Source organism: Schistocerca nitens, chromosome 1 (assembly GCF_023898315.1).
Source record: "Schistocerca nitens isolate TAMUIC-IGC-003100 chromosome 1, iqSchNite1.1, whole genome shotgun sequence".
Taxonomy (NCBI): domain Eukaryota; kingdom Metazoa; phylum Arthropoda; class Insecta; order Orthoptera; family Acrididae; genus Schistocerca; species Schistocerca nitens.
Genome location: NC_064614.1, coordinates 171,709,080 through 171,731,060, shown reverse-complemented (window position 1 = coordinate 171,731,060; position 21,981 = coordinate 171,709,080). Strand labels below are relative to the sequence as shown.

The 21,981-nt window shown below is 38.2% G+C and overlaps 1 protein-coding gene across 1 annotated transcript; it reads right to left on the bottom strand.

The window, feature by feature from the left end:
• Positions 1-1,193: 1,193 nt before the first annotated feature.
• LOC126244668 (UPF0389 protein CG9231) lies at positions 1,194-20,520 on the bottom strand. The gene is made up of 4 exons (XM_049948257.1): positions 20,347-20,520; positions 16,002-16,155; positions 9,917-10,010; positions 1,194-2,289 (listed from the first exon to the last, which is right to left on the bottom strand). Exons 2-4 carry the CDS (start codon positions 16,153-16,155, stop codon positions 2,097-2,099), a joined length of 441 nt encoding a protein of 146 aa, XP_049804214.1. The 5' UTR covers positions 20,347-20,520; the 3' UTR covers positions 1,194-2,096.
• Between the last annotated feature and the right edge of the window lie 1,461 nt (positions 20,521-21,981).

Below are 21,981 nucleotides of genomic sequence, written 5' to 3'. Positions count from 1 at the left end.
ATTTTTGTTATCGCAGATATTGACACATTTCGCAATTACATTATGAGTATAGAAATATTACCATCATAAATACATCGAGAATATTACTACAGAAAATGTTACAATAATAACGAATGTCCTTTACACAAAATTAAATAATATTTTTTGTTAAATAATTACAGTATATACAAATTGCTTCATAGCGGTGTATATAGTACAATTAAATTTTAGTTTATTAATAGTGTGAGTGTTGCCAGGGAACGTTCCATACTGAACTACTTTTATACTCTTACGCACCAAAACAGCAGAGCAGTGCATTTCTTGCACCAGCAGATAGTGCTTGTTTTATGTTTTAAGAGCTCCCTCTCTCTCTCTCTCTCTCTCTCTCTCTCTCTCTCTCTCTCTCACACACACACACACACACACACACACACACACACACACACAGGCTCCATTTCATTCTCATTTCTATGTATATTGTTGCCTACATGTACGGCACACAAGCATCACATGAGGAAACTAAGTACAGTGGGGAACTTTCCACAGACACTGTAGGCTGGTAGTGGTGTGTAGTTTGCTTGTGTATTTATGTTATGAATAATAAATACCTTTGCTATTAAAATTATTTCACCTACATTCTTATTAGCATTTCCTCCAGTTTCCGAATTGATGAATAACCAATTTGTGTACCAAGTTTAAATATGTTCTGCATTACAATAAAAATGGAAGGCAGTAATACCACCTTATGAGTGCCATCTTTCACAGGCCAATGAAATTTTATCTGTTTGAAGTTGAGTTATTCCACCATGAGAGATCTTATAAGCTACATTTCTCTCCCCCTTTTCAATTCAGTTGTTAATTTATGTTGCCCAGGTCCAGGATTTTTTATATATATATATATATATATATATATATATATATATATGTGTGTGTGTGTGTGTGTGTGTACGCGCGCGCATTGTTGAAATATTCATCATATTCTCAAAATAGGTTAAGGAGTTAAATCACTCAAACATCTACATGAAACTAAAGCAACTCCAATACTTAAATGTATGCAGTTTAAAATATTCATTTCCTTGCACTTTATTGTGCCAAATAAAGTATTGTTTTCTGTGATTAACAAGACATTTTTTTAAAAAAAAGGCAACGATATTTTTTGCATTAATATGGAATACAAAAGGTGATTAACAGAAATACAGATAAAATAACTCAACTTTTTTATGAAAATCACACACTTTATTTCAAACAACAATTTATAAATTAGGACCAACTTTGTTCATATAATCAAGTGATCGAAAATAATATTATTATTAAATTAACACGCCGGAAATTGTCCACCACTGAATTCCGTGCCAGCACACATCCATATCAAACACTTAAAACATTCCATATCAATCATACCATTTCCACAGATTCATGTTGCCTCAATCATTTAACCTGAATTTTCTTTCAGAGAATGAGACTCAGACACTGGTTTGGTAAACGTCTACACACAATACTGGTATCAGTACATGCAATGTTTCTGCATGAAGACCATACTTTTAACAGAGAGAAGTTTATGCTGTTTGAGTATTCAGTTTAAAGTATACATCTGCAAAACAATTATTAAAAAGAAAAGGGGAAGGAATATTTTTCAGCACTTTCACATTAAATAAGTAGCTAGTTATATTTTTAAAAAAGCAAAGTATCCCCTTTTCTTATTTTAAATGTTTTCTCGTACACTGACAACTCTTGTAGTGCTGTACAATTTTTAAAGAAGTTCAGTATGGCCTTACACATATTGCAATCTCAGTTTTATGTAGAAGCTTTGCTAGTGCTCTTGTTTTACCTGTGGCATGCTTCTACAGGCACATCTATGTGGCAATGACATCATGCTACCTGTATCAGAGTAGGCTCTGCTACAAATTTATACTAAAGAGAGTAGCATGCAAACACACAGCTAATAACATTAATACAATTTTTAAGCAGATCACAGTTTCCAAACAATTCTAATAAACACATAAATTAAAAAAAATATCTTTATGACTACTGCTCACAGCAACGTTCTGCTGAAATTAAAAAACATGATCTCCAATTTGAGACCAATAACAGATTTATTAGGACTGAGGGGAATATCCTCACTTAGCAGTCTTCTCTTCTTCGTTTACTTTTTTGTGCCAATCCAAATTCATTTTCTTCACGGATTCACCTCTCTTTGCAGCCTCCTTGCCAGAAAAGGCGAATATCACACAACCAAGAACTGTCAGTCCAATCATGTAATTGGCTGCACGGATGCGAATCCTGTTTCTGGCTCTCTCAATCACATCCATCCTGTAAAAATGTTGCAGAAATCATAAAGTGAATTCTTCTATGAAACATAAAATTTATTTTTATTGTGTCAAGGTTTTAGCCACTTTTCTGCCATATGAAGATATACAGACCTAGGAAAAACAGATAGTCAACACAACAATAACCAATGAATAAGGTACTTACAAATGTAAGTTTCACATGTGTTGTTTGAACAATAGCAATCTAACCAATTTTGACACATTGTAACAGCAGTCCAAAAGCAAGCTCATCAATGAAGTACAATGCTTAGCACTGAAAGCATGTTTATTATGAATGTCAACAAAGTTAGAAGAGAACTCCTAGATGGAGACTGCTGCTATTTATACAGGCATATTCCATAATATACATACAAACAAAAGAAATAGTGAGAATCTTCCAGAAATGAAATATTAAATATCAAACAACTGCTGGCAGTTGGATTTGTACCGCTGACCCGCAGTATGTCAGTCAGCGACACTAACTCCTATGCCACACAGCTTGAAGCAATATAATACGCTGTTTGTCGTAGAGATAAGAAGAAGGTGTTTACAAGAAACAGTATGAGAGTAATATGGGCAAAAGAAGAGCTTGTTGATACACTACAAAAGAAAGTAAATGGGTGGATAATCCAAGATGAAAGTTTTACTTAACATACACTGCTTCAGTTTTCACGATACAACAGAAGTTGTGAAGAAATTTACATTATTAATAATAATAATAAATTCATGGCTGTAATTTTCAGCAACTGTAGTATTATTTTTTCAGAATAATTTCAGTCATCAGTTGCAAGTAAATTTTCATTATCTTTACCAGCTTAGACGAATTAGTCATATTCAGAAGCTTAGTTAGCAAACATTCAACATGTTCTTCACAGAAGGATAATGCCATGGTATGTTCAGAAATTTACATATTATATGTAATTATTATAAATACTGCTTCAGTTATGGTAAATTGTCAAACTGCTCAAAACAATCACATACAATATGTAAATTTTTGAACATATTAAGGGATTATCCTCCTGTGGATAAGATATTGACTGTCTGCTAAACTAAGCTTATGAATACGACAAGTTAATTTGTCGAAATCAGTAAAGATAATAAAAATTCATTTGCAGCTGATGACTGAAATTTATTCTCAAAAGGATCTCCGGGCGGGGACTACTCAAGAGGACGTCGTTATCAGGAGAAAGAAAACTGGCGTTCTACGGATCGGAGCGTGGAATGTCAGATCCCTTAATCGGGCAGGTAGGTTAGAAAATTTGAAAAGGGAAATGGATAGGATGAAGTCAGATATAGTGGGAATTAGTGAAGTTCAGTGGCAGGAGGAACAAGACTTTTGGTCAGGTGATTACAGGGTTATAAATACAAAATCAAATAGGGGTAATGCAGGAGTAGGTTCAATAATGAATAAAAAAATAGGAGTGCGGGTTAGCTACTACAAACAGCATAGTGAACGCATTATTGTGGCCAAGATAGACACGCAGCCCACGCCTACTACAGTAGTACAAGTTTATATGCCAACTAGCTCTGCAGATGAAGAAATATATGAAGAGATAAAAGAAATTATTCAGGTAGTGAAGGGAGACAAAAATTTAATAGTCATGGGGACTGGAATTCGACAGTAGGAAACGGAAGAGAAGGAAACGTAGTAGGGGAATATGGATTGGGGCTAAGAAATGAAAGAGGAAGCCGCCTGGTAGAATTCTGCACAGAGCATAACTTAATCATAGCTAACACTTGGTTCAAGGATCATAAAAGAAGGCTGTATACATGGAAGAAGCCTGGAGATACTGACAGGTTTCGGACAGATTATATAATGGTAAGACAGAGATTTAGGAACCAGGTATTAAATTGTAAGACATTTCCAGGGGCAGATGTAGACTCTGACCACAATCTATTGGTTATGATCTGTAGATTAAAACTGAAGAAACTGCAAAAAGGTGGGAATTTAAGGAGTTGGGACCTGGATAAACTGAAAGAACCAGAGGTTGTAGAGAGTTTCAGGGAGAGCATAAGGGTACAATTGACAGGAATGGGGGAAAGAAATACAGTAGAAGAAGAATGAGTAGCTTTGAGGAATGAAATAGTGAAGGCAGTAGAGGATAATGTAGGTAAAAAGACGAGGGCTAGTAGAAATCCTTGGGTAACAGAAGAGATACTGAATTTAATTGATGAAAGGAGAAAATATAAAAATTCCGTAAATGAAGCAGGCAAAAAGGAATACAAACGTCTCAAAAATGAGATTGACAGGAAGTGCAAAATGGCTAAGCAGGGATGGCTAGAGGACAAATGTAAGGATGTAGAGGCTTATCTCATTAGGGGTAAGATAGATACTGCCTACAGCAAAATTAAAGAGACCTTTGGAGAGAAAAGAACCACTTGTATAAATATCAAGAGCTCAGATGGAAACCCAGTTCTAAGCAAAGAAGGGATAGCAGAAAGGTGGAAGGAGTATATAGAGGGTCTATACAAGGGTGATGTACTTGAGGACAATATTATGGAAATGGAAGAGGATGTAGATGAAGATTAAATGGGAGATACAATATTGTGTGAAGAGTTTGACAGAGCACTGAAAGACCTGAGTCGAAACAAGGCCCCGGGAGTAGACAACATTCCATTAGAACTACTGACAGCCTTGGGAGAGCCAGTCCTGACAAAACTCTACCATCTGGCGAGCAAAATGTATGAGACAGGCGAAATACCCTCAGACTTCAAGAAGAATATAATAATTCCAATCCCAAAGAAAGCAGGTGTTGACAGATGTGAAAATTACTGAACCATCAGTTTAATAAGTCACAGCTGCAAAATACTAATGCGAATTCTTTACAGACGAATGGAAAAACTGGTAGAAGCCGCCCTCTGGAAAGATCTGTTTGGATTCTGTAGAAATCTTGGAACACGAGGCAATACTGACCCTACGACTTATCTTAGAAGAAAGATTTAGGAAAGGCAAACCTAAGTATCTAGCATTTGTAGACTTAGAGAAAGTTTTCGACAATGTTGACTGGAATACTCTCTTTCAAATTCTGAAGGTGGCAGGGGTAAAATACAGGGAGCGAAAGGCTATTTACAATTTTTACAGAAGCCAGATGGCAGTTATAAGAGTCGAGAGGCATGAAAGGGAAGCAGTGGTTGGGAAGGGAGTGAGACAGGGTTGTAGCCTCTTCCCAATGTTATTCAATCTGTATATTGAGCAAGCAGTAAAGGAAACAAAAGAAAAGTTCGTAGTAGGTATTAAAATCCATGGAGAAGAAATAAAAACTTTGAGGTTCGCCGATGACATTGTAATTCTGTCAGAGACAGCAAAGGACTTGGAAGAGCAGTTGAATGGAATGGATGGTGTCTTGAAGGGAGGATATAAGATGAACATCAACAAAAGCAAAACGAGGATAATGGAATTTAGTCGAATTAAGTCGTGTGATGTTGAGGGTATTAGATTAGGAAATGAGACACTTAAAGTAGTAAAGGAGTTTTGCTATTTGGGGAGCAAAATAACTGATGATGGTCGAAGTAGAGAGGATATAAAATGTAGACTGGCAATGGCAAGGAAAGCATTTCTGAAGAAGAGAAGTTTGTTAATATCGAGTATAGATTTAAGTGTCAGGAAGTCGTTTCTGAAAGTATTTGTATGGAGTGTAGCATTGTACGGAAGTGAAACGTGGACGATAAATAGTTTGGACTAGAAGAGAACAGAAGCTTTCAAAATGTGGTGCTACAGAAGAATGCTGAAGATTAGATGGGTAGATCACATAACTAATGAGGAGGTATTGAACAGAATTGGGGAGAAGAGGAGTTTGTCGCACAACTTGACCAGAAGAAGGGATCAGTTGGTACAACATGTTCTGAGGCATCAAGGGATCACTAATTTAGTACTGGAGGGCAGCGTGGAGGGTAAAAATCGTAGAGGGAGACCAAGAGATGAATACACTAAGCAGTTTCAGAAGGATGTAGGCTGCAGTAGGTACGGAGACATGAAGAAGCTTGCACAGGATAGAGTAGCATGGAGAGCTGCATCAAACCAGTCTCAGGACTGAAGACCACAACAACAACATTACAAGTGTCTCACAGTTATCGTGTACCACTGTGTATATCTACACTTTTTCACGCAATCTGAAGTAAGTAAGTAAGGAAGTATAGGCAACATAAATTAGCAACATTTTAATATCAGCAATTATGGAGAGGACAGATTGCTATTCTTAGCTACTGTACATATTCGGCTATTTACAAGTTTGTTCTACGTTAAATTAATTCTATCCACAATGGTTTGACTCCATGATTGTTCTTTCAGTTTAAAGGGTACTGTTTAAGAGATCTGCTACTGGTCACTTACAAAGGTGATTTATTTAAAATACAGTTTCAAGCTTATGCCCATCTTCAGGCAATTGCATTCAGTTTTATCTTTTCACAATCAGTATTAAATATAGATAGTGTTTCCAAGTGGTAGTAATCAACCCGTAAGCAGTCATTTGACACACCATATTCCTATATTCACACACTAATTCCACCGAAAATGTTATAAACAGTGTATGAAATAAACACACAGCATCCAATATGTTAGCGTTCAAATGTATATACAATGGGTGTTAACAGTTCCTTTTTGTTTTGTCCACAGTTATAACATTTTAAGTGGAACTGGTGTGTGAATATAGAAATATGGTGTGTCAAATGACTACTTTGGAGACAAATATGCTAAATGTGTCAAGATGAAACGTAATGTAATCGCCTGAAGATGTACATATGCCCAAAACTACTCAAGTTGTCAATAAACCACCTTCCAAAGTGACCGGCAATGGATTCTTTTCAACATCATCCTGTGTAATAGATAGTGAAACTTCGAAGCATTAACCCACACCTTTTCTCCAGCCATTCAGTACCGTATTTCCTCGAACTTAAGCCACACTTTTTTTCCGTTTTTTTTAATCCAAAAAACCGCCTGCAGCTTAGAATTGAGTGCAAAGTAAGCAGAAGTTCTGAAAAATGTTGGTATGTGCTGCCACAACTAACTTCTGCCGATAGTGCACACAAAAGCAAGCCATGCCACGAGCGGCGACAGGCCGTAAACACTCATTATCAGAATGCGACAAACAATGCACGACACAGTATAATAATGCATTTTCAGCTTAGAGTGACGTAAACACCTATAACAAAGAGAACGGCACCTATCACATCAAAGAAAAATAAGCAATCAATTCAAACCAGACGAATTACATGAAAAAGGTAGGGTACCCGTATAAATACGGACGGAGTGCCTGACGCAAAGCAGTGGCTACCTGGCAAAGCTTAACTGCTAAACTTATGACTCGAACCAAACTACTGTAGTTGTATCGTCATTCATTCGACCTAAATTGTGTCTCATATTACAATGGGCCAACTTTGTTTCAATTTGGAGGTGCGGCCTAAAACTTTTCTCTCCCCTTGAATTTCGAGTCTCAAATTTCAGGTGCGGTTTAGATTCGGGAATTTTTTTTTTTTCCCCCCTTGATTTAGAGTCTTATTTTTCAGGTGCGGCTTAGATTCGAGTAAATACAGTACGTATGTAAGTTGCTCCGAAGTGATAACCTCAAACAGCCTTCAGGTTCTACTGCCAGAAATTCAGCTGATGCTTGTTTAAAGTTATCCCCTCACAGTTACTTACAAATGTGATGAGCACCTGTAGAAACAGTGTGGGTTAATGCTTCCATTTTTCATTATGTATTAAATGCCTGAAAACGGCCACACAGCTGAGTTCATACAATACTGTAAACTACAAAGAAAAAAGGATATTTCATTGAAGTAATGACAGCTAGGGTGGAACACTATTCGAGTCAGAATTTTTTTTTTTTTTTTCCAGCTTTAGATACTGATGCAACTAAAATTTAAATATCTGTGTTTTATAATCTGACTTTAGAATACAAACATTCAAAGACTATCCGGCAGTTTATACATATGAACGAAAAACAACTGAAGCCAACTTCCCCATACTATCACTTTAGGGGAATTGAGAAGGACTGTGGAGAAGATGGCCCTAATTTCTGGGTCAATCATAAGTAGTCTAATCACTAGCATAGGGTATGGTTAACTTTTTCCAGTCCAGAGTATTATTTGTTAATCCATTGCCCACCCAAGCTACAGAATATCCTGGTTCAATCTTATGCTACACTATTCCCACGGGTCATACTGTGTGGAAGACAAGTGCCAGATCCCTCCTATGCACCGCATCCAGCACATCCTATTCCAGCCCTGTCACAGGCGTATCCTACCCTATCCTACCCTCCAAGAGGCAGGGTCACCTGCGAAGGCAGATTTATCATGCACCAGCTCTGCTGTAAATTCTGTACAGCATTTTATGCGAGTATGACCACCAATCAGCCATTCACCTACGTAACTGGGTCTAGGAACACTAACGAAATTGGATATTAACAACACAATCATGAATAATACACTACAAAATAGACAAGAAAGCAGAAACCAATATGGAAAAGTAGACTGCCATATTTTGCGCATTTGTAAAGAATGAAAGACATGAGGCGAAAAAAAAATTTTTGAGAACCTTTGGGAAAGCATATAAACAAAAAGCACCTTCAGAGGAGTTAAAAAATATCTAAAAATATACAAAATAGAAGAGAAAGTAGCACAAGAAAATATTCTCATAAAGTGGTAAAAATAGATGTATTCTAAGGTGAAAATAAGAAAGTGAGAATTAAGTGTACTAAAGAAAGAAAAAAAAGTGAGACAATATAACAATGAAAGAGTATTGGAGGACAAGAAAACAATAAATGAAAGCCGATTTCATATTAGCGCATTATGTTTACACGGGTGTTATGAGGTGAATGAAATAGTGCTGATTCAAGACATCGGAAATATGTCTAACAATCCAAGAAATTAAAGGACTAACACACTACAAATTTTTACTACACACGTCATGGAAATCACTTAAAAGTCCAAACATAATGGCATTTGAAAAAACCAATGTTTGCACATCACCAGAGGGAGTGGTCCATGAGTTGCTGTCAATGATCTGGTTACAATTAAAATGTAGAGCTCTCTTCCTTCCCATTTTAGTCACAGCCAACAGAAACCTTAGGTTTCACAATGTGATCTATGTGCAAAGTGAACTCTTCGCTTAGTGATACTGAAACACACCGAAATTGGTAACTGATGCATTGCACCACTTCCCATGGTGGATTCATAGTAATTTTTTAGTGTTTTATTACCTTCACATTTTTAACTGTGACAAAACAGCAACCTAAGTTGTCTGTGTTATTAAAATTTCAATAACTCAGTTAAAATCAGGTCTTTCGCTGTTTTACTCCTTGCATGGCATTTCTGCAACTAATTTTATGAAAATCCGTATTTAGCGATTGGTTGTTATCTTGTTTGTATTAATTATGCCAACAGTGACAACTAAAAATCCGCGCATTCATTAAATGCTGAATGAGAGTGGCTCTTCTGAAATTCTTTAAAATACAGTTTGTCACATGGAATAACGTTTTCATTTAATATAAGACCCATCCAGAAGTTGAAACTCTATTTTATGCGGAACATAAACAGTTATTTTTAAAACTTAATTGTTATCAGTACAAAGGTGAGCATTCTATCAATGTAAATTGTCAATAGTTCTTTTATTACTACAGTACTTTACTGATACTTACGATACGCTGTCAGGAACATCTGCTATTGATTTGTATTTTCCTGTCCAGACTAGAAACCTTTTCTCCAAGTTGTCCAATTTACGGTAATTACCCACTAAAAAAGCAACAGATCATTTAATTAGCATGTAAGCTGAAAAAACCAACGGTCAGCATGATAAAGTGAAAGGATATAATCTCATCACTCCAGGTGAAGCTACCATTCGGCTATTTTCTTCAAAAAATCTTGTGTACCATACATTTATTACATAAATGAGCAAATGTTAATGAATTGAAGAAGAAATTTAGTTTTGTCTCATCAGTGACGACACTTATTCTTAGTGGCTTTTCAAACAACTTTCATTACTACACCATCTTTGTGCATAAACTTCTCAGTGTGTTTTGTCTTAAATCACCAACTCAATATGAAACAAATTGCCAACACCACAACCACAATACTAGAAGGAAAGATTATCTCCACATCGAGTAAAAGCATTTCCTTCTTGTACGAAAGAGGGAAAATTCAGTGATAAATAGTATCAAAGACACAAGAAGTAATAAATCTTTGTTTAAATTGACCTGACTGATATGCCATTTTAGCTAAAATCAAGATCAAGGCCAGCGGCAGTTGTGGTGCTTATCTATTGCTCACAGGTTGGCAACGTGTCAGTTTTGTGTTGCCAGTGGAATGATTGATTGACATGACCAATGAGGTGAGGAGTGAGGCAATGTATTTCTAGCAACAAAATTTAAACCGTTTGCCAGTTTTTGGTATGTTAGTGAGATTCAACAGAAATATTTTATAATTATGACAGTGACACTACAAAAGTGGACTAATTTAAGTGATTCAGGTCCGTATGACATCGTCCATTTATGCCTGTCTCATGTATTAATTGCAGAGACATGAAAACTTGTCAAACATGGTAGCGAAATGGCTACAAAGTTAATCTGTGAGAGCACACTGAGTAACTGGATCAATGTTATTTTAACGCTGGGAGAAGGTAGGTAGATCTATGTTTATTCACAATGAAGTTTCACATCTGATATATTAACAAACAACGATCCACATCCCTTCTCCCATGATTTTATTAAAAAACATTGGTCCACTTACTCAGCGTGCTCGCACAGATCGATTGCATAGCACCAAAGAGCAGGGAAATATTTCACAGCTTTTTCAAATAAATCATGGGTTGTGACACTGTCCTTTGTTTGCAGATACTAGTACAGTTTACACAGTTTAAATAGGTGTGACTCAAACAAGGAGCAATTAAATTTATAATTCTCATTAACAGCAAAATTTCACACTTTCTTCCGAATGTACTACTTTGAAACACATCATCTATCTGCTGCTCTCTCATTGGCTGTATAACACAAACAGCTGACATGCCTTCTTTTGGATCCACCATACCTCGCGGCAAGCACCGACAACATTCCTGCACGAAACACATAAGTATGCCACTGGCCCTATTCTAGACTTTTACTGCCAATTTTACTTTATGGAAAACCTTCAAACTAATGTTCTTCAAAGAAGTGGAAATTCCTGTTAACTATCTGTGACAATACATAGACATAGATGATAAACCTAAAGATTGTCTAATAAGCACAATGTTTTTAAGGATGAATACTGATTATCAGTTAATATGGACTGAGCACTCAAGGATACTGGGATAAAGAATGTTAACAGCATATCATGCTCTCTGAGTGTCATCACAGTATGTAACAGCCAATGTCTTGTGGTGACATACTATTCCTATGTACACTATTCTTAGCTGTGGGATTCTGTTCTGGGAACTGAAGGCCAGAAAAATAGACAGAATTTTTAAATTTCAGAAGAGGGCCATAAGAATATTATCTAGAAGTAGTAGGCATGCTCACCATAAAGAGCTATTTAGAAAACTGGACATGCTTACTGTACCAAGTGACTACACCTCTCAATCTGTGGTGCACAACAGGGATAACATTGCTAAGTATTCTACTAATAGTTCTATGCCTAACCATGGAACAAGAGCCAGTATGGATTTACTTTTACCAAGGAAAAACAAACAAAAAGCTCAAAGCAGTATTTTCTATCAGGAAATAAAATTATATAATAAACTGTCCAAGGAAATGAAAGTTGTTACTAGTATACTGCTGTTCAAAGAGGCAGCTGAAACATTCTTCACAACTAATGCATGCTACATAACTAAAGGTTACTTGGAGGACTCAGAGTAGTGAGTAATAATGAAATGAGTTACTACAAGGGTGAGTCAAATGAAAACCTTAAATTTGTAATAAGAAATCAAAATTTCACGGCGTTTTCCTGTAAGTTGGTAAGCGTGCAGAATGACCTGTAGGTGGCAGCATAGTGCAGATGCACACATACCGTCGCAGTATCAGTATAAAGATGGCCGCCCCATTTGCGACTTGCACCAGGGGAGAACAGCGTTCTGTTATTCGTTTTTTGCACAGTGAAATTGTGAAACCTATTGAAATTCATTGACGAATGAAGATTCAGTACGGTGATGCATGTTTGTCAGAGCAGCAAATCTACGAATGGAGTAGGAAGTTCGCAAATGGTGTGACTTCAGTGGAAGATGCTCCTTGTCCAGGTCAGGCACAACGAGTTGTGACTCCACAGAACACTGCAGCAGTTGAAGCCATAGTGAAGGAAAACCAACAAGTGACACTGAATGACATTGCAGCATGTTTACAGATTAGTCATGGGTCAGCACACCACATTGTGTATGATGTGCTCCAGTTTCAGAAAGTGTCTGCAAGATGGGTGCCACGGCAGCTGACTCCTGAAATGTGAGAATGACGCATTGATGCTTGTGAAGAACTTCTTCGGCACTTTGAATGAGAAGGTGATGGCTTCCTTGCAAGAATCGTTACTGGGGACAAAACCTGGGTTCACTTCCACCAACCAGAAACGAATAGAGCAAGCAAGGAATGGTACCATTCCTCATCACCAAAACCAAAGAAGTTTCGAACAGAACCATTGGTGGGGAAGGTTATGCTGACACTCTTTTGGGACGAAAAAGGCGTCATTTTGGAGCATTACACGCCTAGAGGGACCATTGTCACCAGTGCATCATACACAGATCTCCTAAAAAATCATCTGCAGCCTGCAATCAAATCAATGCAACGTGGATTGCTTGTCAGCATGTGTCCAATTGCAACATGACATTGCAAGGCCCCACACTGCCCGTACAACAGTTTTAACAATCAGACCTGCATTCTGAATGTCTTCCTCATCCACCTTACTCACCAGACCTTGCCCCAAGTGATTTCCATATGTTTGGACCACTCAAAGATGCAATAGGAGGAAAGAAGTTCCTTTCTGATGAAGGAGGAGGAGGAGGAGATTAGTGTTTAACATCCCGTCGACAACGAGGTCATTAGAGACGGAGCGCAAGCTCGGGTGAGGGAAGGATGGGGAAGGAAATCGGCCGTGCCCTTTCAAAGGAACCATACCGGCATTTGCCTGAAGCGATTTAGGGAAAACACAGAAAACCTAAATCAGGATGGCCGGAGACGGGATTGAACCGTCGTCCTCCCGAGTGCGAGTCCAGTGTGCTAACCACTGCGCCACCTCGCTCGGTTTTCTGATGAAGAGGTACGCCGCCACGCGGCGCATGAGTGGTTGCGCTCACTACCAAAAGAATTATTTTCTAAAGGAATTTATGCACTTTGTAAGTGCTGGAGGACTTGCATTGAGTGGGGGAGATTATGTTGAAAAGTGATACAGCTTTGTAGCACTTCTGCGCTATAAATAATATTTTTAAAAAATATTGAAGGTTTTCATTTGACTCACCCTCATACAACACGCTGTTACATTTCCATAAATGATCACTCTTCACTTAAAACTTCCAGGCTGATAGGCCTTCCTCGTAAACATGTTCTGCTATGGCCGATTTATCCGTGTGCCCCAAACAGCAATTTCTCTGATGTTCAACAAGATGGCTGTTCACACTTCTCGTTGTGGTACCAATATAAACCCGTCCACAACTACAAGGAATTTTATATACTCCTGATGTAGCCAAAGGGTGTCGTGCATCTTTTGCCGATATTAAATATTCTTTTATTTTCCTGGTGGGTCTGAAAATAGTTTCCACCCCATACTTGTTTAAAACTTTCCCAATGCGATCTGTGACCTTACTAATGAACGGAAGAAAAACTTTGCCCATTGGGCAACTGTTGTTTGTCGTTGCTCCTGATTCTCTGCCTAGAGCAAAGTGCTCGATCTATATCCTTGCTAGAATAGCCATTCTTCACGAAAGTTCAATCTCTTCTTTTAAATAAACAGGTTCACAAATTTTGTACGCCCTGTCTACCAAGCTTTTCATTACACCTCTTTTTTGCCTAGGGTGGTGGTTTGAATCTTTATGAGATAATGATCAGTATGTGTGGCCTTTCTATACCTTATGGCCCAATGTTCCATCCCATTGTTTAATCACAAACACATCCAGGAAATTCAATTGCCCATTCTTTCCGTCTCCATAGGAAATTGGATTAAAAATTCCGTGTAGTTGTGGACAGGTTTACATCGGTACCACAAAGAAAAGTGTGAACACCCATCTTTTTGAACATCAGAGAAATTGCCGCCTGAGTCACACGGATAAATCAGCCACAGCGGAACATGTTTACCAGGAAGGTGATCATGAAATAAAATTCAGCGAGACGAGTGTCACATCAAAAACCTCACATTATTATGCACGCATGTATAGAGAGGCTATCGAGATTGATAAACACAGTAATAATTTTAACAGGAAAGACAAAGGTGTTAAACTGGATAAAATTTGGATGTCAGCATTGCACCGCAAGCTTGACGATCGATTACTTTCAATTGAGAATGTTGGCATTACCAGACAATTTCATCTATGACACCAAGTGATCGACAGTGGCGCCCTCTGTACCGCCTATATAATTAGCGCTTCCTCGAGTTCTCTTCGCAGTTTGCTGCTGTACCTCCGAGGATGTCTCCCGCAGACGGAGACAAAACGTCAGGAAAGAGTTTTATAGTTTGACCACGGCTTATCAGCCCGGAAGTTTTAAGTGAAGACAATACCAGCCATGAAATCCTACATTGTATGATCAAATGATCACTGTTTCCTACTCTGGCAAGAAAGTCAAGTGTCAGGATCTGTACTGCATGGTAGTAATGCCTTGCTGATGCAGTCTTTTCAGTTGGACAGATGAGGAGAGGAAGGAAACATGGGGCATACTCTAATGTTGGTGGCCCAGGAACTGGTTGTCCAAACAGGCTGGAGTTATCGCAAAGGGCACAGCAGCATCTCCATGGCCCAGAAGTCATCAGCAGATATCATTGCTGTGTGTGGCAATGAAAATCAAAATTATGTTTTCATTTTATTAGTTATCGGAGATATGTTTGTGTAAATCAAATAACATTGCATAACAGGCACCAACTGAATGAGGCAATGCATCTTTTAAGACAGTGACTTCACACTCAGGAGGATGGGATTCATTCTGTCTGGCCATCCTGATTTGGGTTTTCCTACACCACTTCAGGCAAAAGCCAGGATGGTTCCTTCATTAAGGTCACAGCTGACCACTTGTCCTAGCCTTAGAGCATGCTTTAGTATTTTGTGCTATTTATTTTTATTATAATATTACCACGACAACTTCTATATTACTCTGATGAAATAAATAAATCAATAAACAACAACAACATTATTTTAATCCAACAAAAAATACTACAAACACGACACTGTAAACTTAATTATCATTTCTGCTGCATTATTATTATTATTATTATTATTATTATTATTATTATTGCACTAATTAGTACTGTGTTCCACTTATTGACTCATTCCACATACAAGCGACTTGCCTGTACACACAGATTTATCGAAGATGTAAACCTAAATATCACACACTGTAAAGATTAATGGAGTAGCTCCCAGTGTCAATGAGTGGGTACGGACCTACAGGCTGCACCACAAGCAATATCCAATATTTCAATGAAATCATTAACTAAGATCTGGGTGGATGCTTTTGAATTACATTCGTATAATTTCCCCCCCCCCCCCCAACACTTATATACTGTAACTAGCCACTAACTTCCATCAGTATTCAGTACAGAACAAATTAACAAATTAATCTCTCATACCACGGCCTGAAGTGAATGCTGCTTCTGCTTTTGGGGCACTGGTGGCTGTCTCTTGCACAGCAGCTGTTGTCTTGGTTGCTGCAAACTGAGTGTTATGAGTGGTGACCGCTACATGCTGCTGTCTCTGCAGCAGACTTTTTATTTGTGGAAACATCTAAAAAACAGAATAAAAATCACATTACTATGCTGAAATGTGTAAACGCCCCCCCTCTCCCCCCGCCCCCCCCCCTCTCTCTCTCTCTCTCTCTCTCTCTCTCTCTCTCTCTCTCTCTCTCTCCCCACTAGAGAACATTAAGATTATTGATGAAGACGAACCACTGTGTCAGTAAGCTAATTAAAAAAACTTATTTGATATGCTTCACCTGCTATGGGGAATAAGGCATACCAAAAACCAACACTTACAGCGATGAAAAATAAAACCAAAACCACACACCTCAAAAATCTAAAAATCAAACATCCCTACACCCATTAACACACATTCTATACGCCATAAACACACAAAACATCACAACTCGAGAAGAAAAAAAGAAAAAAAAAATTACATACCACCAACAAATTCCAGCACTGCAAACTTGGTTTGCCCCAACCCCCCCCCCCCAAACAACAACAACAACAACAACAACACACACACACTAAACTCCACGCTGTCATGACGTCACACCACAACACAACACACTTACGTCATGGGACAAAGCTGACGGGTGGGATCGGACACCGCCATTGACCCGATGTGTGTGGAATTGTATGCTTCCATTGGCCTAGGGCTACAGTATGGTGGAACAAAGTAGAGACTGGTCTGCTTAGCTTAATGGATGGAATTAGCTGGGATGGAGCCTGTGCTGGACATGACCCCATCACGCTTGTGGGTAAAAAAGGAGATGGCAGCAGGAGTATACAGGCTAAAAACTCGATATAGATGGGTACCTTTAGGATATCCAGAATCCCACAGCAAAATAGGGAATGTGAAACACAGGAATGGCTAGGGAAACACCGGCTGGCTATACAAAAACTTCCAGCTGCTTCAATAAACATTTCAGTGTAACAATTGGACGTAGGGATCAGTGGAAAAACAAACCACGACACCAAGCAGAAGAGAGAGTATGATTTACTGGCGAGTCAAAAACAAACATGTTTGAGCCAGGATTCATGGGGTCCAGGCTAAACCAGAGTGTGTCATCTTTCTACAGAAGCTGGTCACAGTATTCCAGGTAGAAATACCTGCCATCAATGTGTGTGTATGGCTGGAGAGAGTTTGCATGTGCACTACAAAAACAGTAGCATCTACGCTTATTCAGACAGCCAAGCAGCTCCTGAAATCTCTGTCAGTCCATGTGATGAGATCAAAAATTGTTGCAAAATAAAGCCCTTTTGACACTATGGGTTGCTCTTTAAGAAACTGAAGGCTTCCAACATCGAGGACTCATCTATGCAATTACTGACCACAACATGACAAATTGCAAACAGTGTACTCAATTGACAGGTAAAATAGATAATAAGGTAATAGACTGCCAGTCTTTTCGAGATAAAGAAATCCAGGGATCGATCCTTGGTCCCTTTCTCTTTTAGTGGTTTATGCCAATGACATGACAACCCTTCAACTCCCATCTAGTAATCTATGCTGACGACACCTCTCTTATTTTATGAAAAAGACTTTCAGATATCACACTCAGCTGCAATTAAGGGCAAGATGAAAGTAACTAAATATTTTCTACAAAATGGTCTAAACACCATCAGTAAAGCCCAGCTACTTACATTTAAACAATTAGTTCCCATGAGACTGAAATAAACAATACTTGTGATATTACATCAACAGAAACAGATAACATTAAATTTCTTGGCGTTGAACTGGACAAAAATTTCCATTTGGGAAACAACATTTCTTCCGTACCTGAGAAAATCAGCAGCTGCTTGTATCTGATAACTCAGTTGGTAAAAATAGTCCCAAATCAAATACTAAAAATTATTTACTGTGGAAAAGTTTACCCATTTCTTAATTGTGGTGTTGGACTGTGGGGTTGTGCAGCAGACCTGCACCTGAATAGAATATTAGCATTACAGAAAAGAGCCATTGGTTAATGCATGGACTAAAATCCAGACAGTCCTGTCATGAAACCTTTGTCCAACAAAAATATGCAACCATATACTCCTTGTATTTGTATAAACTTAATATACTTTTTCTGAATAGTAAAAACAAACTAAATAAGTGCACTGACGCACATAATTATCATACAGAAATACGGATAATTACTTCACGCAGAGGACAAAATTAAAAATAACTGACAATAGTCCTTATATTAAATGGGCACATATGGTTCAACAAGCTGCCATGAACATGCTATGAAAACTTGCGAACCAAACTGTTCCACAGGGAGATAAACGCCATCTTAGTAAATAAATATTTATATTTACTCAATGAATTCTAATCTACTTGCCCTCTGTTGTAAGACGTAATATAATTCAAGTATTAAGAGAAACATGTGTAGCACTACTGTGAGTAAGCGTAATATAGATATTACGAGGATAATGGAAAGTAGTCAAATCAAGTCGGGTGATGCTGAGGGTATTAGATTAGGAAATGAGACACGAAGTAGTAAAGGAGTTTTGCTATCTGGGGAGCAAAATAACTGATGATGGTCGAAGTAGAGAGGATATAAAATGTAGACTGGCAATGGGAAGGAAAGCGTTTCTGAAGCAGCAAAATTTGTTAACATCGAGTATTGATTTAAGTGTCAGGATGTCTTTTCTGAAAGTATTTGTATGGACTGTAGCCATGTATGGAAGTGAAACATGGGACGATAAATAGTTTAGACAAGAAGAGAATAGAAGCTTTCGAAATGTGGTGCTACAGAAGAATGCTGAAGATTACCAAGAGATGAATACACCAAGCAGATTCAGAAGGATATAGGTTGCAGTAGGTACTGGGAGATGAAGAAGCTTGCACAGGATAGAGTAGCATGGAGAGCTGCATCAAACCAGTCTCAGGACTGAAGACCACAACAACAACAACAACAACAACAACAACAGATATTACTTTAATCAACCTTTGTATGGCATTTGCAAAAAGACATCAGCTTGCTGGCCTACATGCAAAAAATGTAAATAAATAAAGATGAAAGCAACAGGGTAAACCTGCTGTGAGACCCTGGTTACTCAGGAACCAGTGACAATGAACAATCCGATAGCCTGCCCAGGATAGGTGTGACAACTCCATTTATTGCATTGGATCCTATCCTAACCATCACGAAGGACTGGTTTAAATCATAACTATGAAACTGGATCAAAAGGCAACACGGACGATGATCCAAAAACAAACAACATGTCAAGCTAATGATGCCCACGCCCATGCCGTGCTTTAAGAGAAGTTCCTTAACCCAGGGCTTGAACATAAGATATACTAAACTCACGATAGGGCTAATGACAGGCCATGTGAACTTTTAAGACAAACCTACACATGAGGTGTATAGAGAAAGGAGACCCTATGCGTAGTCTTGCATACAGGTGATAAAACAGCAACATACACCCTCTACCAATGTGAAGCTTTAGAGATCAAATAACCTGAGCTGGTATGAACACACAATTAGTTAAGTTAACCAAAAAGCTCAGCCCTGCCTGGTTTGCATTCTCTCCCACTGTGTTGTCCTAAAAAAAAAAAGGGGGATTGCACACATACTAGATACCTTTCTTTTGCATAATCATCTGGGGCAATGCAACTAAGATAAAAAAAGTGTTCGTTCTACAGAAACATGAAGTAACAATGTCATGTAAAATTGATAACAACAACAACTTGTGGGAATGTCTTCAGAACCTCTTCACATACCTGCGGTTTGTCACATAACTTGCCAATACAATACATGATCTTTGTTGTTGACATCGAGAATAAATCTAGCATAACCTGTGAAATTCACAATCACTTACAATCAGAATTAGCGGACGACAATAACGACGTTACTAAAGAGACACTTTAACTACTTTGTGGACACTTCCTGCATACAATGCTTGACTAGTAACCATTATTTATTGTTTCAACATTAAGAGCTCGATGCGGTAATGAACATTTTCCCATATTTAATTATAAAATGTGGGAGGCCCAAGAGAATGAATCTGCTACAAAAACGTTAACCAGCTGACACATCCCATAATTGTCGGCACCTACTAAAAACAATGTTTATAACGGCAAACTTAACTCCCTGGTCCACTAACTAAAGACACAGCTGGAGGGTACTAAGAAAATCGACAAATATTTGTGCAACGCGATATGTATTCCAATTAGTGGTTGACAGCTGTGCTCACGCTCTTCCAATTCATGACAACTGTTACAAAAAGGGCACAATAATAATATAAATACCTTATGCTGTTGGAATTTCGTTCTGTTGTATCATACACGAGCACAATTTCACTGTTAATACTATGACAGAGTAATACAACTGCGTGAAATTTCGTACACAAATCAACCCTAGCACTGCGGCTACTACGCGTAACTGAACTGCGCTGGTATATATACCTCACTCTAGTTAAATTCTTTGACCTTCATAGCAACCTTCTCATGTCTACGTGGTCAAAACATTATGATCAATTGTGAAACTTTGTCACAAAATATGTCACGAAACAAATAAGAGTGCTAAGACAAAACTCATGTTTTAATTTTTAATGTGTACTAAGAATAATTTAATAGCAATGTGCATTGTCAAAGTATTTCAGTAGACTAATGTGTTCACATTTACGTCATGTGTGTTCGTGCCTCTGTCATGCGGGAGCCCCTGTCATGCTTAGTCGCGGTGAAGCGGCAAGAGAAGTGGGAAAGAAAGCGTTCCGCAAAGTTCGTGACAATTCAATTACTACAACACCAAAAAAAAGTAGTTTACAGTCGCCAATAAGTTTTAGTCTGTCAAAATTTTCTTTCCCGTGTGTTGCTGTAAACAAAACTAGTGTAAGAAAATCAGTACATACTACCATTTTTCTGAGCTAGTACAACAGCTCCCCAAACCAGTTGTAAAATTAACACTGAAAGATGAGAAACGAATTATGTATTTGTGCCAGTGCTGTAGGTATGTCTGATATTCCATTTTCATAACGTTGATATCCCTATACAAACGCCAATTGTCCGAATTTGCAATGTGGATCTTCATAATAATCGGAAAACGTACCGAAGAACTAATCCTGTTTCCACAAGTGAGATTTTATCGACTGAATGCTTTCTATTTTTAACAGCCTATTAAACAGACGAGGAATACGCGAAGTTATTACAAAGGTGAATGATGCCTGTAAGGTGTACTGACGTGAATGCTATACTAAATCAGTGAGTGAAACGAATGTTAAAAACGTGTTTTTTCCAGTTTTAGCTGTCGTAAAATATTACAGAGCGTAATTAAGCAAAAGAGCAGCTTCTCGCGCAGAGACTGTTCCTCCGCAATTTCTCGAAGCGAAAACATAAAACTGACTCTGAGATAGTAAGCCTGCCGGTATTTTAGATGTTTGGAAATTACCACATAAAGAAAGTAGCAGTAGACGAGAGACAGGGAGAAAGAGGTTTGAAGTATAGACAAAAAAAAAATGAAGTAAAAGCAACAAATTATTTGGTAAGACGATATAAAACTGTTACAATATCAGCAGTGAGCGTTATTCATGGGCGTCCATAGGATAGTTCGTCGGGTGGGCTACCAGGATGGGGTGGTGGGTTTGGATTATTTTTAATATTTTGGAAGACGAATGGCGATGTTTCTCGCACTGCAGTGCGCAGTCCCAGTAGAACAGTAGGCAGAATTTCTGTCCAATTAGAACTGTTATGGGCCTTGATTGCAGACTTCAGTTCTATGTAGTCGCTCAATTTTGCCATAGCATTGAGGATGATATGGCGTTGTGTGCTGAATTTTTATTCCACATACTATGCCCAAATTATCAAACAACTGCGATCTAAACTGTGCTCCTTGGTCAGTGATTACCTGCGATGGTACACCAAATCTTACAATCGAGTGCTGGTAGA